This window comes from Calonectris borealis, chromosome 1 (genome assembly GCF_964195595.1).
Source record: "Calonectris borealis chromosome 1, bCalBor7.hap1.2, whole genome shotgun sequence".
In the NCBI taxonomy this organism is placed as follows: Eukaryota; Metazoa; Chordata; class Aves; order Procellariiformes; family Procellariidae; genus Calonectris; species Calonectris borealis.
Window position 1 is genome coordinate 79,285,760 of NC_134312.1, and position 19,046 is coordinate 79,304,805.

Consider the following 19,046-nt stretch of genomic DNA (forward strand, 5'->3'; position numbering starts at 1 on the left):
TCTCCTGTCACTTCTTCTGCTTGGAAAAACAAACAAAAAATCCCAAAACTGAGACTCACAAATGAACAAAATGAAATAATATTTTTCAGTACCATCATAGCTGCAGAGGAGCCAATTTGTGAACCTAACCAGTTGACATATTCCTACTCTTATTAAGCTGCTCTGTTACTCAAATGCTGGATTCTGCCCAGATGTCTAATTACTAATTACCTATCTTGTTGAGCAGGTCTTTGAGGAAAACCGACTCCTGTTGGTAGCAGGGCCAGAAGGATATATTTCTCATTACGTAATCATTATATAGTCCTCATGTGGTACATTCAGAAGGAATAAGACTTAAACATATCTTTAATGATGACCAAAGATTGGCAACAAAAAACTTTTCTTTGGCATGATTTATTCTAGTATGACTTTCTGTCTGAGAAAGTCATGCAGACTTAGAGACAGAAGGGACTCAAAGGGTCATAACCATTCACCTGTCCAGAGCAGGACTGGTTAGAGTATTCATGGTTAAGATCTGTCAGGTCACTTGTGGAGACTTGAAATAGTGTAGACTGCTTCAGGAGTCTTTAAGACTCTTGTTTCAGTGTATTGCAGTGCTTGACTAACCATTACTGTTAAAAATATTTTCTGAATGTGTAATGTGAATGTTCTGTTCGCTAGGCGCATTACTTCTCGTCCTCCTGGATGTAGATAATAGACCACACTTTATTCCTTGAAGCTGTTTTTTTCTAGAACTCTTCGTTTGTTACATACTCTGATAAATTGTTTCTGACAACTTTTTCCAGCTTTATAACCAAGAAGAGGTCGTATTAGGGTAGAAAGAATCTGGTCTTCAACTAATGTGAGGAAAAGAATGGACTTATGTGCTTCTTTGCGTGGTCTTAGCCCTTTCATTTTTCTTGGAGTAAGATGGAAAAGTGTTAGACTCGCACTGTCATTCAGGCAGGAAAGGATTTTGGGAGGTCTATAGTCTAACCTCCTGCTCAAAACTGAATTCAGAGCAGGTTGCTCAGGACTTTATCTAGACAAGTCGTGAAGACCTCCAAGATGCTCACAGTGTCTGGGGGCAACCTGCTCCATATCCTCATAGTAAAAAATTTTTCCTTCTATCTAGTCAGAACCTTCTCAGTTTCATTTTTATGACTGAATTGTTCTCTGTTTAAACTACTGTGAGTCTGTCGTCTTAGTAAGCTCCTTGTAGATATGGGAAGGCTGCCATCCGTTTCTCCTGAAGCCTTCTCCTCTCCAGGCTAAAAAAACCAAGTTCCCTCAACCTCTCTTCACATGGCGTAGCTTCAGCCCCTTGAGTAGGTTGCAGTCTAATGAGTACCAAGGAGAATAATTGCTTCCCTTGATCCTACTGGCTATGCTGCTGTTGATACAGCTTAGGATGCTGTTGTTTCATGTAAGATGGATGTTAATATCTTGATGATTCAGCTCTTGAGAAGTATGTTGAAAGATAATAACTTCAGTAATCTAGGGTACTAAGAGAAAACAGAAAATATAGTCAATAGGTTTGTTTTCTGCGACCTTAATACGTTCTTTACGTTTTCTGTGGTCATGCCATTCCGGCTGTGTTATTCTTCCCCTTCTCCCTTACTTTACCTCCTCCAGCTTTTATATCCATTAGCCAGTTTAAATCAAATTTGTCAGAGAAATATGGGTATCAGAAATATTGTTATACTCCTACTTTTTGCCTCATGAGAGTCAGCAAACGGGTAAATGAGAAACCCAAAGTAGTGCTCCTGAGAGGGGAAGTTGGGTAGTGGCAGCTTAATCCCTGATCCACTACAAACTAAGGCTGATGTTTGGCAACTGAGCAGCACACCTGTATCTATGAAGCATGTGATGCTACTTGTGTGTTTTTCAACACTTTTAGCTGTGTGACAGAATTAGGAGCATTGCAAAGAGTGAAGTGGAGGAGCTAAGTCCATAAAAATGTGAAGTTTGCCAGTTTTGTTGCTCACAGAAACCTTTTTTCTTTTAAGTTCCATAATGCGAATTGAAATTTAATACTCTGGGGCTAAACGTGGTTGGAGACAGACTTTTTCTCTGGTAGGAAACTGGTGATCTGTAAAGAATGTCATATCTGGAGTTTTTCCATATAAATGGCTCCTACTTGTTCCCGTTTTTTGACTTGTTTCTAGAGTATGTGTTTCCCCTCCCAACCACTTTTTAAACTAGAAATTTGTCTTTCTATATGTCAATGTACTTGTCAGTAACATGTAGAAAGAAGAGCAAGTGTTAGCAACTTTGATTACTCAAACTATTAGTAGTCCACTTCTATTTGTGAGAACGCATTTCCTTTTGCTTATCTACAGTTACACCAAATAAAACTTCTAGGAAAGAGAAATATTTCTGTGGCTGAAACAAACACATTTCTAATTCTACCTTCTGCATTGATTGGAGACTGAGATTCAGTTGCATTCTGGTAGAAGAACAATTTACGTTCAAGCTGTTATAATATAAAGGCATAAGTGTATCTTTTGCATAATATTATTCTTTTAGTTGACTAGGTAATATTTCTAATGCCTGAAGTGTTAATGATTCTTTGAAGAGACTATTTTTGCTGGAGGCTTTCCTGTTACTGTCTGTATAGTTGCTGGACCTGGAGATTGTAGTTGCATTTTGCTAGATGTATGCAGATTTCTTGTTCAGCAACAAGCACTGTCATGCTTGGAGAATTTGCATTCTTACCCCTGAGCTTGGCTCCATTGCTGCTAGAGGGGGAGATTCAAGAAACCATCTACTGTTAATTTCTACTTTCTCTTTGTTCTGCTGTGAATGATTATGTTAGTGATAATTACTTCTGTGAAATTCATAAGAAAATACTGGGAGATTATTGGAGGTAGTTCTATTCAGGCAAATATCCTTAATTATGCTAGTTACCTTATTTATATATTGGTCAATAAATGTGAAGTCTATAAGATAACATAAAAGCTTTAATGTTGGTCTGAATATTTTCATTGGTTATCAAGAGAAAAAGCGTAGCTTTTTCCTCAGGACTCACTTGTCCCAAACCATCTGAATAAAACACTACATTGTTCCTTGGCCGTGAAAACAGTGGGCATATATGGTCTGGGCTGGTCACTGTCATAGGCTCTTCTTTAATATTTATAAAGCGTCTCTGCCTACATGGACTTCTGTTCAGTGTCTGGGTTAAGTAATTGGAATAGATTATTAAATTCCAGATGCAGAGAAAGAGGAAAAAACCTAGCAGTCACACTGTCACTGGGGAAAGCATTTTCTTTTAAGTGTAATACATTTAAATGTCTCACAGGCATGATACCGATCTTCATTATGTTTCAAAGGCAAGTACAGAAAACAAGTGGGACAGAAATATAAAGCTGTGTTGTGAAAGTTATCTTTCTTAAGTGGCGGAGACGGACACCTGCCTTAGAATGCTGGAAGTTCTATCATTCTGCTTTTTAGAAAACAGCTTCAGAAGCTGACACAGTAACATTAGGGCAAAATTTTTGTTACTGACTTGACTGAAGCACTAGACATCACTAGCGCAGAGATGTATGTTTTTAATTTTTAACTTGTCTTAAGTAACCTTTGTAATTAACTTAAATGTGGTTGAGATTTCAGCCTACACATATGTTGCAGCTTCATTTATTGTTGCAGTGTAGTTCAGAATAAAGCATTGTAGTTCTTCATAATAAGATAACCTTGTAGGTTTTTACAGTCCAGTGCAGTTCCCTGTTATTGGTCAGCTCTGTCATGAGTAATGTAAATGGAGAATAGGTTTAGTGATCTTTTATAACACAAGCCAATATGAGCAATTACGTTTAGAAGACAGACACCAGAACTGTCCTATTCCTTAGTTTCTGTCTCTAATTTCTTCCAAAATCTGGATGGATTACAGCCAGTTTCATACCAGCCACTACATGTTCTCTTCCCAGGATATTTTTGCACCTTATTTAAAGTGAGATTTGGGGCTTGTGCAATATTAACTGCTTTCCCAAGCCCTGCAGAAGATCCCTGCAAAAGGTCCACTGCCTTAGTCTGCACTAAGTGCAGACATTTCTCTTCAAAGGAAAAACTCTGAGGCCAATAATTAGTTGGAAAAATTCACTAACCTCTTTGTATTGGGCAGTGTAGTTCCAGTAAATCTGTGTAAGAGGTTGAGACCTAGGGTGATGGTTTCTTGATATTTACAAAATCTGTTGGTATGGGAGATTACAGGCAGATGAGAGTGAGAAGATTTGAGAGACTCTCAGCATGCAAGTGGGGCAGCCTGGTGGGGGACAGTGATTCCTTCCTTCAACTATCTGTGGCACACTCATTGCAGAAATGGCGCGGCTACATGCAGAGCAATTACTGAACTGGCTCACTTTGCAGGCCAGATTATTACAGTACACTGGCATGGATTTTAGGTTACCATAAAATTGCTGTTTCGGTGGATCACTGGTGGTTCATGAACAGCTGGCATGGACTGGAACTTCTGTAGCAGTGGTTGCTTAGGAATCGGAGCTCTTCGCCTCACGAGTCTTCTGAGAAGTATATAGATTTGTCTTGGGTGGGTATATGGTAAGATTTCTTTTCCTTGCCTCATTTCACTGTGTAGTAAATCACAGGTGACATACTAAAGCTGGTGTACTGGTGACAAAAACTATACCTAACTTGGTCAAATTATATGTACAGTTTAATTATATGCTGTTCAAGAGACTCTTAGTGGGTGTGTAAGGCAGTGGTAGTTAGCAACTGTTTTTTATGTTAAGGTATCACTAAGGCTGTGGTTTGCTGCTTCTGTTCCCATTTAACTTTGAAGGAATCTCATTATATTCCCACAGTAACTTTTTGAAGCATGTGTGGATTTTAATTAAAATTTTACTTTCCCTGAATACTTACTTGATCTGTTAACCGAACGTCTCATTTGAATCGAACTGGAACAGATTGCGTGGTTTATTTCAGTTGACAGCACTTAATCTAGATTATTTTGTACTGTTCAGCATTTCACTGATGGAAAATAAAAGGTAACATTGTAGGCATATCAGAGTTTGGCTACAGCGTAAAAATCAAAGAACTAAGGTTTCCCAAGCACGCGCAAGTACTGTATTACAGAAGGGTCACTGTTTGTTCAAGCTTTGAAGTATGACATCATATATGATGCATGACCTTTGGAAAACACACAAAAATTTTGTGGAAAGAATGGATATTTTAAAACTTGCGTTAACTGTATTTCATGTAGGTGTAGTTATGCATGTTAACACAGATGTACCAGTTAGGTCTCAAAAGCTAGCAATGCTCTTTGCTTTTCTTACATGTAAGCCGTGCCTGTTCGTGTATCTGTCTCTGTTGCTGTTACTTTCTCATGTTATAGCTTGAGACTCTGCAATAAGATTATCTGAAAAGGAACTTATAAGAGGGCTGTGCTCAGATTTGTCTCTGAATTCGGTTTTACTGATCAATAGTCTGATTTGGATTTGGATTTCACATCTAAATCTCCTCCTACCAACTGTCCTCTCTTACGTAGAACTTGCATTTCAGAAAACTGATCCATCCTGCAGTGTAAACTTTGTGATTTGTTGTACATAAAAACGTATCTTATTTTGGACAAAAAAGATGGAAGAGAGAATCCCATCATCAAGCCACAACCTAAATTGATGTTCTGTCTGAATTCCTTTGCCCACCAGTTCTTGGTTTGAAATTAAATTTTAAGGAATTAAAGAATTTAAGATTTGGACAAGTATGGTTTGGCTATCGCAGAATCACAGAATGGTTGAGGCTGGAAGGGACTTTTGGAGGCACCTCTTGTCCAACCCCCCTGCTTAAATGCAGGTCACGTTGCCCAGGACCGTGTCCGGATGGCTTAAACTATATAAATAATATACAGGTATAAGAATATAAACAACTAATCCTCATGCTCTCAAGTCTTTTTAAAACTACTTTTGTAATTTAATAAATACTTACATGTCTTAAGAAGGTGTTTCTGAGGCTGAAATTTTGCAGATAATTTAGAACAGATTTTCATTTAAATATGTAACACTTTCTAAAGCTATAAGTATGCATGATGATGTATGGTGTTACTGTGTACCTTAGAAGTCTGGATAAATTTCTTATGGAATATACTTTCCTTAAGGTAATTATGCTACTTATTTATTGTCAGCTTGTCCTGAGTTCTTGGTAATGTGGGTGTGTATGTATGTATGAGTCTATTAGGATTATACATTGTCTCATCCACACACACAAATGTATTGGTGTAATTTGTGAATTCACATGTGTGTCTATATGTAGAAAATAAAAAATGACAGACATCCTCTTTCCTGGTTTGCTAATAACATAAGAACACATTATCAAAGGAAAAAAGTTAGTGGCTCTCATTTGATATAAAGAATTTGTGCTTAGGTACATACAGCTAAGACACTGCTTTTGAAGGTTGCGTAGATACAGAAGATACAGAAGACACGTGGCCCCATGCTAACTTGTGTGCATGTGTATATGTATTTTTCAACTTTTTTTTCCTGTTTTTTTCACTCAGTAGTTTTTCGTGGTTCTTCCTTCTGGAAGCAAGCGTGAGCTGTCAATAAGCATAGCTTTTCTGGCACAGTGTGAGAAGCATAACATAGAAAATGCCTCAGTCAAACACTTGCTAAATGAAGGAAAATGTGAAATTAATGTCTGCTTGTGTTACTATTTTGTGATACTTACTGCTGATAATAACATAAATTGCACAGTAAATCTGGTAACATGTTTAATATTTTTGATGGAACAAACATCCTTGTTATGTTTTTACGTATTTCTTGCATGAGACATCATTAGTATTGTTGAAACTTCTGTTTTTATTTAGGTTTATGAGTTAGATGGCATCCCCTTGATCCTGGACAACTGCAGCATTGATGACAACAATCCTTGTATCCTTTACAAAAGAATTCTAATTACTGAGTATGACTCATAAGAAAAGGTGTGGGTGTTTAATATATTTATGCCAGCATCGTTTTCACTTGGTACCTAAGTCTAACTGGCCTCATGAGTTTCTAGGCTGTATTTAAACGCTTGGTTCAGAAGCGAGCGCACTCATAAATATGCTTTCATGAACTGGTTTCTAAGTAAGTTGAACTGTGGTTATATTCTGTTTCCTAAAATAATAAATATTACTGCTTTACAAATGTCAATTCAAAGAGCACACTGTGATAGAAATCTGAATTAAGACTATGTTTGGTCATTGTATCAGATCTTGGAGCTTTTGCTTCAACTGAAATCTATTCAGTAGACTGAAATAAGTACCCCATCAATTCTATATGCTTATTAAATTTGACTGCAGAATTTATTCTAAGCACAGAGACAAGGCTAGCAAGCTGCAATGAAAATGTGTATAGTTGAGAGAATTAATGATGCAGATTACTGAAATGTTGGGGAGATTTTAATATAAATGGCATTGTGCTTCATATTTGGGATTTTTTTCCTGGGGTTTAAGAGCAGAGACTTTTCAAGATAGATTGCTGTTAGAGGGAAATAACTTTATATTGAAGATAAACAGTTGTTAAAGCAGACTTACCCATCTCTTCATGAACTGCATAGTAACCCTGCTGGTGTGTTCAGTGGGTAAGCTATTATTTTCTGTCATTTAACCATTAGTTCCTTGTAAATTTCTGATAAGTGCATCTGGAAATCAAATGCCTGTCCTGTCTAGAGTAATGTCAGCTTTCTTATACTGAACATGTGAAACAGGTTTTTTAAATTAATTTGTCAGAAAAAGCTCACTTTTTTTAACATGTATCTTAAAAACAAAAAGAAGTTGTGGAAATGTTACATATTCTCATAATTATGTGGTGTAGAACTTCATCTACGTATAAATATATCTTAAAAGGATGAAATAATGTAGGGATGTGTGATAGCAAAATGTTAACAAGCTGGGTGGAGGAGTAATGGGTGGTAAGTATCCTTTGAGTTATTCACTCTGTTGCTTTATGTGCAAGGTTTTTACATTCATCACTGTTCCTATAGTTGGAGACCTGACAGCGTGTCTCTTGACAGCGCACCGAGTAGCAGAGTTGTACTTCCATGGTCCGATTCTGGTAAGAGGCACTGCTGGATGCGATGGGAAGTGCCCGGAAAGTTACCTTTCCCTAAGCAGAAGCGCAGCCCTGAGAAAATATAGCAAGTAGTTTTGATCCCGAGTTACTCTTCCTTTGCTGGAAAACCCAGCTGTGCAACGACTTTCAGAATTTATTTCTAGGATTAGTCCTTCATTTTAACTGTTAGTAAAAGAGGATAAAGTTTGAGGCCTTCAAAGGGCAGGGTTGTAATTTACGATCTTGAATGAAATGAAAATAAAATACCATGGGAGCCTTTACTGCATTTTGGGCAATGTGGAACTTCTTACACCTTTTGATACAGGCTGACGTTTTATGGTTGAACTATAAACTTCTTACCAGAAGATAAAACTTTGCTTACTTGGTTTTAAAGACTTACTAGACACCTCTTCATATGAGCTTTCACCACTGATCCATAGTGTACAGTATTCAGGTATATAAAAAGTAGTAGCACTTGGGCAGAGGGGGGATCAACCTGCTGTGACGAAGTTTGCTGCGTCAGCTTTTGGAGCACAGCTTCTGGCTACTACTCTGTTTGTCGTTTTGACCTAGAGCTATTCCAGGTGCTCTTGTGCTATATGAAGTTAATGCTCCCCTGCTGCTCTCCTGCTTCTAACGTTCCTCATATGCTGCATTCTTATGCAGGGAAGCAGAAGAGGAGTTTGCAATTTGTATCTGTCTGTACTTCCATCTGCTTTGCAGCATATTCCGCTACTTCTAGACACCCCAAACCAAGTCCTTAGTAGCATGTAGATGCCTGACTCCATTGCATTGCTCTGAAGAGATTCGTCTGTTTCTTTCCTCCCCCTGTGCACCCAGTCCTGTCTGGCACAAATCCATTTTGTGATGCCTGTAAACCAGAGCAATGCTCTTACTAAGATTTGAAAGCCCGCTTGCTTAAAATTGAAACATCCTAAAATTGCCTGCATTGCAACTTTGTGATCCAGAGTGAATATATTTTGTCTCTTTTCAAGGAAGATTAATGAAAAGGAAGTATTTAGGCAGCTCTTGAGCTGGGTGTTGAGAGAGTTGCCGAAATTTGAATATGATCACTCAGTGGTGCTGCAGTTTGCCAAGGTGATGTAGAAAGCTGCGAGGGACAGCTCGGTGTAGATCTTCAGCCAGGGTTCCTTTGGGGAGTCATGTCCAGAAACTTCTCTTTACATTCTTGTTTCTAATGCCTGTTTTTGTGGTTTCGGGCTGTGTTACTCGGATTTCTCCTTGGATAAAGCTGACTGGAAAAAGTTTCATCCAAATTCCTTTTATATAAGAACTACTTAGATTTCTTAGTAAAGTCTTTGTAGATGCACATTTTTGTTTGAGCTTTATCTGTTTCAGAGACACCCAAGCTCTACAGTTAAGATGTCGTTATGTTTTCTACTGAAACCAGAGTTGATATACTGATTTTCTACATTTTAGTAACTAAGTTCTGCCTCCAAATTACACATACAAAATTTTCCAAAGAAAAATGTAACTTTTGTGGTAAGAGTGATGGGATTTTTTTCTGGATGGAAAAAAAAATAATTTCCCTGAAGTATGCAATTCATCAGGAGAAGCTGGACTGCCATGTTAGATGTTAAAAGAGCTCTTTATTACCTTTGAGAGGAGAAATCCTTTGATAAATCTTTTTATTTGTAGCGTATGGAAGCATACTGAAAGAGGAAATGGGTCTACTCTTATCCTAAAATAAATTCTTTTGTAAGCCTGTCATTACCTTAAAATTGCATCCTTTGAGATCCTGAACAGTGCATAGAAATATCAGGAGGTTCATCGTTTTTGAGATTGCTAGCTGAAGTTCAGCTGACATGTTTGCATTGCTTTAGCTTTTTAGGTTTGAATTCATCTTTCAGTGCCCAGTTTGGGAGAACTGTTATCTTGTCTAATTACATCTCAGGCAGACTTGTATCATCTACATTTATACTAACAAATAGTCCTTTTCCTTCAGGATATTTCATGAGTAAAAGCAACAAAAAAACCTCGTTAGTAACAGACATGAAGATGATTATGGACAGTTGAGAATAAATTTTCTGTACCTCTTGCAAAGATTATTTGAATTGGTATTTTAAATATTCAGCTACTGTAACTTTCCATGGTTCCAAGTAAATTCAATGGAGAAATGCTGAAAGATGCCAGATTTTCAACTCTTAGCTGTCAGGCTTTTAGCACAGGGGAAGAGGAAAATAGAGTGAGACTGTGGAGGTGCAGTTCATTATAGACCTTGGGGTCTAAAGAGTTAAACTTCAGAGAAGGTTAAATGTCACTTTAACTTTTTCTATACCCTTTAAATTTTCCTTCTTGAATTGGCTGTATCCTAATAATAACTGTCCTTCTGTATTCAAAAGAAAAAAGGGTGTTTCAAAATGCAAGTGGACTTGTTTGCCTTTAGATTAAGGAGAGGTTCTTTCATGTGATAAATTTTTGGTTTTGAAAATTCAGTTTCTTGTTCTGCTTCTGAAAAGTCGGGAGTGTTGTCCTTTACTTACGTAACCTGTGTTTAAAAACAAATAAATTAAACCTGCTGCAGAATAGCAGAGTGGGTTGAAGATGCCTATCTGGGTAATACCAGTAAAAAATTTACTCCAGATCCTGCTTTTCAGGTTATTTGGGTTGAAAAGGTGTTCTAAATTAAAATATCTTCTATTTTGCTCTGAGCCACCATCTTCCTCATCTCTGACAGGCTCCAGCATCAGACAAGAGCCCTTCTTTTTGTTCCTGTCTTTTACCTCATCCTAAGCTGCTCTTGCTCCTTCCAGCTTCATTTCTGACTTTTCACAGATTCCACTTGCTTAAGGCAAACATGAGGAGGGAGGCCAGCCCATTCTGATCAAAAGACTATTGACCCTCATCATACAAAAAAGGTGCCTATGAAAGCCTTTAAATAAACTAACCTGTTTATTATTGAAGACTTTTCAGTTTACCTTAACTAAGTTGTCTGTTTATTCGCTCCATCCTAAAATTTAGGCTCATGAATTACACACAAAGATGTGCCTTCTCTTTTTCTTTTTCCTTTTTTTTTTTTTTTTTAATTTAATGGCTGTCCTTAAAAATATTTATAACTATTTTAGGAAAAAAACATATTATCCAAAGTACTACAATGTAATAGCTGTTAGTTAAACTGGTAAAACTTGAAAATCAGAAGTGAAATGCAGTTTTGAAGATGGAATATTCTTGTTTTTTCAGGATGCTTGCCAATCTTACCCTTTTGAGATTCTTATAGTAGGTCTCTTGATAAATTGATTTTGTGAATGTCTGAATTTAGTTGGAATGACCGTATATAAGTGTCCATATTATATTAACCCCTAATCAGGCATATTTTTCTGTGATCCAAAAGTGCTGTCATACTTGAAGAAAAAATATCCTGCTTTGTACACACACATATATATATGTTTATATATATGAGTAAACACCCAGCTGGCTATGTTTTAGGGGTAAGAATTTTCAGCATTTATGAAAGGAAAACATGTGGTTGCTGTGGATATTGATACATAGGCCCCTTAGTTTGAATAATGGATGAAAATGTAGAAAATGTAAGTTAATTCTCAGATACTCCTTCCCTAAGCTTCTTCTATTATATTCAGTCTGAAAGTCATCTGAGAGGTATATTGAAAATACTTTTGACTTCATGGCAGCAGCAAGTATAATTGTGGTTCATGAAACTTCTGGCTAAAGCTAGAAGAAATCAAGTTGCTATGGTCTACAACAATGGCAGTTTGTTTTTGTGAGATGCCAGCAAAGACTTTTGGGGGAGCTGACAGACATTTTATTTCTAAGTTACAGAGTGCAACCTAAAACAGGCCACATACTGTAAAAAAGCCTCACAGCTGAATAGAAGCCAGTAGAAAGCAAAAATAGGAGTGCGAGTTGACTTTTTAGAGTAAACCATCATACAGTTGAGCATTTTCACGTAAACGCGGCTATCTCATGTATGTTGGCAAGAAAATACAGCATAAAGTTACATCAGTAATGGTTGCCTTTCTTTGGAAAGCTCACTTTAGGCACTGCCAATGCATTTAGTAGTTGGAGGTGACCTATTTGATTCTGTATTTTCATAAGCATACATAAAATCGTGTTGTTTCAGTGGATATGGTCAGTGCAAAGGACCTAGACTATTGAGGAAAACTGTAATGACCTCATGCCCAGTCAAGTTCTGCCCACTTGGAAGAAATTACCCTTTCCTCATCCCGTTGACACTTGCCTTGCTGCACAAGTAAGTCCAAAGTCTACCTGGGCTGAATGGCAGTGTATTCTTTGGTAGATGGCTAAAGTTTTGCATTATCACGGGTTGCTGCTGCTGCAGCTCTTATCCTCGGACACAGAGCACTATTAGAATCTTATTTTCTATAAACCAATACTGATTGTCAGTATGACTTTAACAAAAAGGTAGATAGTAAGTTTTTAGTGACCCAGCAGTGGTTGAAGTTGGCAGTGGAAGAATGAGACTTGTCAGCACAGGTAAAGAACAGAAATTTGTTGGCCTTTAGGTTCCTAGTGCCAAAGACAACACAAAATATCAACTGAGTGGCAGCCAGCTACCATAGGTGGAACTAGAATGGAACTAGAAAATGGTCAAACGAGAAGAAATCACTATGTTGCTATACTCCAGTTCAGTCCAATTCAACTCCTGCGTGCTGAGAATTCTTCTCTAAAACCCTGGAGAGAGTGGAGGATTTCTGGTTTGTGGCATATGCGCAAACCTTAGCTCCTTCTCTATCTTACAATTATATTTGGATGAACTGGTCAGACTAGAAACTGGAACAGGTACAAGTGTGGTTATTCATTGAGCAAGAACAGTCTCTGAGAAGGGCTTATTTCTTTCACCTTATTCAGCAGACCAAATCGTATCCTGTTCCTGCAAGTTGCTGTGAATTCTTTATAGCTATATTTTGTTAGGTACTAATGGAGCCCAGGGGTCTGTGTGGCTCACAAGGGGATCCCTCAGTGTTGTATGATAAGGGTTTTTTTTAGCTTCAATGGTGGGCCAGTTTCCTAAATGATTCCCAAGAGGCTTCAACCTTCTTCTTATTTCTCATGGTGAAACGGGAAAAACAGAGCTATTCCCAAACACTGCTTTTGGTTTTATTTGGGAAGGTCATCTGCCCACCAATGCCTACTTCTGTCACTATGCATCAGATCGTCTTTACACTCTTGAAAGAAGCATTGGAAGTAACTTGTTCTTACAGAAGCATAATGGACTAAAGAGGTCTGGATTTCATTCTAAGTAGAATTTTTCTATATGCTGTTGAGTAAAGTCTCCAAAGTGGGATTATTGTAAAGTTCCAAAGGGGGAGGAAGTAGGTGCATAGTCCCAGTTGAAAAGGGTACAGGAGGCATTCGTGTAACCTAATCCTATTTTAAATGACTCTTGACATTGGCTTCACATCTGAAGAGCTGGGATAATACAACTTCCATGTCTTAACCCATTGTTTATCTTTTCTGTATGTTGCAAACTCTTTGGAACAGAACTCGCCTAAAGGTGAAGAACCAAGAAGAAAACCTACCACATCAGGATTAAGCATATTTGGTAGATTTAACTTCTGACTCAAAGACTGCACTTCTGAAGTTTGTTGTAAGAAAATGTTTACTTTAGAATGAAAAGAAAAATGTGAATTTTTCGTGTGAGATGTTCTACATCTACTAGCTATATCAGTAATCCAGACTGTTCCCCAAGAACAAATTTTCTCCTGTCAAATGCAAAGTTCTCCTTAACGTGAAAAAGACTTAAGACCACAAGAGGAATGCAGTGTGCAGTACAGAAGAAGATACTCTGGGAAATGGAAGCACTGTCCCTTTTTTTTTTTCCTTCCAGAAATGATCACAGATTAAATTTTGTGTTTGGACATTTTAAAAAGTTATTATTCCTAATGGTATATTTCAGGTTGCTGATTCCATAATTTCAGGATGCAATTTATTTTATGCATCGGCAGGATGATTAAAATACTGAAATTTAGAGTTCATGGCAGGGGAGGGGAATATTAATTTTCTTGAGTCTATATAAATTACTAAAGCAGATTTGCAGAGATGTAAATATGAAGTCTATTCTTCAGTATCTCACTTCTAGCCAGGTCCAATAAGTGACAATTATCATCATTAAGAAACCTGTGTGATGTACAGGGTCCCTCTTAGAGCTGGAGAAAGTTTAACAGAGGTATACAAAATGCAAGAAGGCTCTTTCAAATGTTACATTATAATATTTCTAATCCCTTGAGAAGAGTAATCTCTGTAGGCACCAACTCATGCATGTAGAAGTGAGGAATTAAAGTTAATAACTCTATTTCTAAACCAAATATTGTCATATTTGTCCTCTGCCCTAATCCTCTTGGTGGATTTAAATCCATGACAGGCTTGAATTCTTGAAAGAAAGCGGATCTTTAGTTACCAGGAGCACCAAAAAAAAAAAAAAACAAACTGAGAAAATATAATATTTCACTGCTTTTATAGCTCAAACAGCTTGCTTGATTTTTCTGTAGACTTTCTTTTGAAAAATTCCCCTCTGGGCTGAGACGGAGCACTAGAAATTTGAGACCCAAAGGTTTTTGGTTTTTTTAAATAAAGCTAGGAGTGGTTTAAAAATATTGTTGAGAATGGAATGCCTTCTACAACCACCTTATCATATTTCAGTCTGTCTTCTTGACATTGTTTCTTGCATGCCTCCAAAGAATATTCAGATGTCATATGGCCAATGCTTTGCATAATATCGTTATCCTGACATTTTTCTGTTGTCCCATTTTTGGTCACTATTATTAAAACAATCTGTAACTTCAGCTGGCGAATGCATTGTCCTATGTAGCTCCTTCCTGATCCTTAAATCGTTTTCCCTCACTTCCCCAGATCTTTGTGTAGACTTTGTTCTTTCTATTTCCGAAATGGTTTCCAAAATCTAACCTTTCCTTTCTCACTAAGGATATGTTTGCAGTCCATTCCACTGAAATTGTTGATTTGTTCTTGTCTCTTGGTGTTCTGAGATTTCTTCAAGGAGATGCAACCATTTCCTGAAATTGTAGCAGATATAATTGTGGCTAATGGCTATTTTGCAAAACATGGGAGAAAAACCTTAGTTGGTTATAATTTAGTTGCATCTTTCAAAACACCCATTTATTTAACCTTTGTTATTTTTGGATGCACATTGGACATCATCTGGTGTCTATGAGACTGGAACTGGAGTTTCATTTACCTTCATTGTTTTGATTATTTGTCATAAAGTGACATTTGAAATTACCAAAAGCAGCAGGGGTGGGAGTTATGCCACATAAGTTATTCAGAGACCCTGAATCAATAAAATGCTCAAGTACAAGGCTGATAGATAAGATGGCATACAGATCCTTGTTGTATCTATATAAATAGATTAATCTCCAGACATTATAAAGAGAAAAAGAGCTTCTGTCCAAATTGTGAGTCAGCTTATCTTGTCATCTACCTTAGAGTGTTAAATTATAATTAGCTTGACCACATCTCAGGTATTAACTAGGTTGAGGTTTTGAGTCTAGTGCCAAATTTTTGAAAGTTTTATTTGACTTTTGTAATTTCCATTTTAAAGCATTTTAGAAAAGCTGTTTATTTCTATATGTATGCATATAAATGCACATGAATATATTTCTGTGTGTAGGTGGATCTTTTTTCTTTACATGTCCAAGGAAATTTAAAATTACTAAGGCCTGCCTGATATTTAATCAGTTTGTGAACACAATTACCATCCCCCTATGCTTTAGTGCTTTACATCTCAATGTTTGCAGTAGGTTTTAATAGTAATTTGATACACGAGTTTCAACTTAATGGAATTTTGCATTTTTTTCTGTACCTGGGAAAAGAAGATAAGCTAAGGCATTTTTAACAATTAGGTAACAGCAATTGAAGGTTTTTCTTTTTAATGTAACAACCTGCTAACTCTCTGATACTACTTATAGATAACTAACAGATTTAGTTGTCATGAATTCTTAAAATGGGATTAGTGTAATAGAAGGGACTGTAAGGACAGAATATTGTAACTGTGGAGCATTAGCTTGAGATTGATCAAGAGTGTGATTCTTTCTGTTTTAAAACCAGATGATTTATAGTTACTCATAAATTATGGGTTTCTATTAAAAATGTAAGTCATAATTTTAAAAAAAAATTGGCAGCCTAAGCAGCAAAAATGAATGTGTCATATTCATGGTTTTAAGCTAGTATTACAAGTCTGAGTATAGGAAAAAGTAAAACAAACTAGAGGTTATGGCTTAATTTTTTTTTGAAGTTCTGTAAGTTTTGGCATAAGAGACATTATAATAAAAATAGCCTGACATAGCTAAACATGTACTATGGCTTTTGTAGCTCTGGAGTACTTGACCGAAATTTTGTGTTTAATTTCATAGTATACTAAGGTGTGTTGGCACTGTGCTTTTAAGTCCCATAGAGCATGAAAGGAGGCACATATAATATGGATTAAATGTTGTTTAGCTGGCAGACATTAAAGAGTAATAGCAATCTGGGTATATAATACTGTTCAGTGGTGTCTTGTGTAATCTGTTAACCTAGAAATACTAGTGATCTGGGGAGAAAAATCCTCACATTGCTCTAGGTAAGAAACGTCTTAGTAACCCAAATAGCTGAAGTAGTAAACAGCAACAGCACTTTAATGAACATTGTGAACCATTTAGCTGGACGTCACTGAAGTGAGTATGTAGTTAAAAGCCTTGGAACTAAGAATGAGCTTCAGGATTTGGGTCTGGGTGTCAGAATTGGACAGTGCTGAAAATGTGTTTCTGAATAACTTGGAGAAGGAGCTTGGTCTCTTCTTGCAGGAATGTAGCTAGGAGTGAGAGGGCAGCTGAATGTTGTAAGCTTTTGTTTTTCACTTTTTCTGAATTATTAATAGCCAGAAGGAGCAGGCAACTGTGTGGCATCTGTAATCAGCCATATAGCAAACTTTGGCAGAATTTGTTACATAGCTCTGGTGCCTGTGATTCAAAAGGGATGCTGAAAAATACAAATGAAGGGAAGAGGTACAAGAATTACGCAAACCTTGGAATATCTCCCTCAGTTTCTGTCTTTAGTTCATGCAAAAGATGCTTACCGACTGTCTTGATTATGATCTGTGATTTTTTTTTTTTTTTTTAATCTGTAATGATAATCAGTGTTTGGAAACAATTCTAAACAAATCTAAACCAGAAATAAATCACAGGCTGTAATGAATGAAATATTTACCTACTGGAACCGTTTATTTAGGGACACAGTGAAATCCCCCATCAAGATTGGATGTCTTTCAGAAAAAGGCATGAAAATATCTTGTACATGAAACAGAATTGAAAGACTTGATTTCAAGACTGACTTACCTTTGGTCGTCTGTGTTCTGTGTAGAACTGTTGAGCAAAAGAGGTATAATCGTCCATTCTGGTCTTAAAGTATATTTGTTGGTCATAGATACTTAAATGGGTGAACTTTCACTGAAAGTTATACATGAGATATAACATGCCTGTCTGATTATACAGAAGATATCAGTCCCATTTTAAAGAAACCTGTATCCCACAAGGCACACTCTAAGAAATGGATTCATCATTACAGATGATAGGTAGGATGTTCAGAGACTGGTATAAATACAGGTAGCCAGAAAGATGGTGTTTGTCTGCTAGAGGGAGAGATAACCACTGATGTGGGAGGTTAGTAAAGGCATGGGAACTGGAAAAAAATATTTAATATACAATTAAATGTATGGATGTTTCCTAATTTCTGTAGACTATGAGTTACAGAGAATGTTGCCTTAGTATTGAAACTATTTTGATTACTTTAAACTGAGTAGTTTTGCCCATTTGTCTATTCTGAGATGGTATCATTTGAGATCTTTCTCTGGCAAAGCAATGTTCTTCTACAGGGTGGAATTTGAGCTGCAAACCCCAGTTCAGGTTTTTGGGGATAGACTTTCTGTCTTTACCAAAATATTTTGTGGAGGCAAATTTGTATGGGGAGTGCTTGCAATAAGCATCAGCAGCCCACCCTGGTCTTCCTGTCCCAGTAAGGAGTAGGAAGGGGCTGGCTGCAGGCTTCTTGTTCCATGCACGTCCAGTGAAGCTTTGCTGCCACGTAGTGGTGGAGATTGAAGCTTGTTTGGCAGTGGATGGTCCAACCCTCCTACTGGTCTCTTGGACCAGGTGAGAGTTATCTGTAGCAGAGTTATCTGCTTTAGGTTCCCCAGTGTTACAAATCTTGCCCCTAAAAAGTGTGATCAGGAATAAATGCTTCTTCCAGCATCCAGTGGTGCCTCTCCACCTTGGAGGCTTCTAGGTTAGATGAGTTGTGCTGTGTCTGCTCTGCTAGAGCCAGGTCAAGCAGGGGAAGGAAGAACATTCCTGGCTGATACAACACTGCCTGTTTCTAGCCTTTAAACCCAGAATGTGGTGACTGCAGTAATAGATGATAATAACTCATGTGGAATAAATAAAAATACAGGCAACTGCCATATTTTAGACCTTTTTGTTCTAACTTCTGGGCAGAGTATTTTAAGTTTGTATAGGCTGAATTTCTGAAGTTTTTTGATGCTGATAATTTAATGTCAGGAATAAATAGAATCCAAAATATTAATCCTATAAGTATGAATTAGCTTCTTTAAAATGAGTAAATAAATTAAGGTTATACCTTTAGTTCTTTACGTTTCTGTGATTACGTTTTTGATAACATCTTAAACAGAAGTAAAAGTTACGTAAAAAAGGTAAAGGAGGAGTTGTAAGGATTTGCTATCATTTTATACCACTTCTAGGACTTCATAAAACTACTAAAACCCCTAACAGGAAGAAACTGGTAGAGCTTTGTAAGTAATTTGGCTGACTGAGAGAGACCAAAATCCTGACTGTCTACTACGTGTGGTCAATCACGACACATTGATCTGAACTGTGATTAACAGTTGTGGTAGCTGTCTAGAGACCTCTTTTAATGGTGAGAAGAATTATCTTCAAGTTGCTGTGAAACTAAAGTACTTAAAAGGACTGAAAGACTTGAAGGGGAAATGGTTTATGTCTTTTCAGTGTGGTCCAGTCAGGTCTG

At 37.1% G+C, this 19,046-nt stretch overlaps 1 protein-coding gene across 1 annotated transcript in view; it reads left to right on the forward strand.

Moving 5' to 3' along the window:
* Positions 1-19,046, forward strand: part of ATXN10 (ataxin 10) — a 106,227-nt gene that overhangs the window by 80,484 nt on the left and 6,697 nt on the right. Inside the window, exon 10 of the mRNA XM_075162139.1 lies at positions 6,794-6,857. Within this exon, the coding sequence (XP_075018240.1) occupies positions 6,794-6,857 (64 nt within the window). The remainder of the gene's footprint in view (positions 1-6,793; positions 6,858-19,046) is intronic.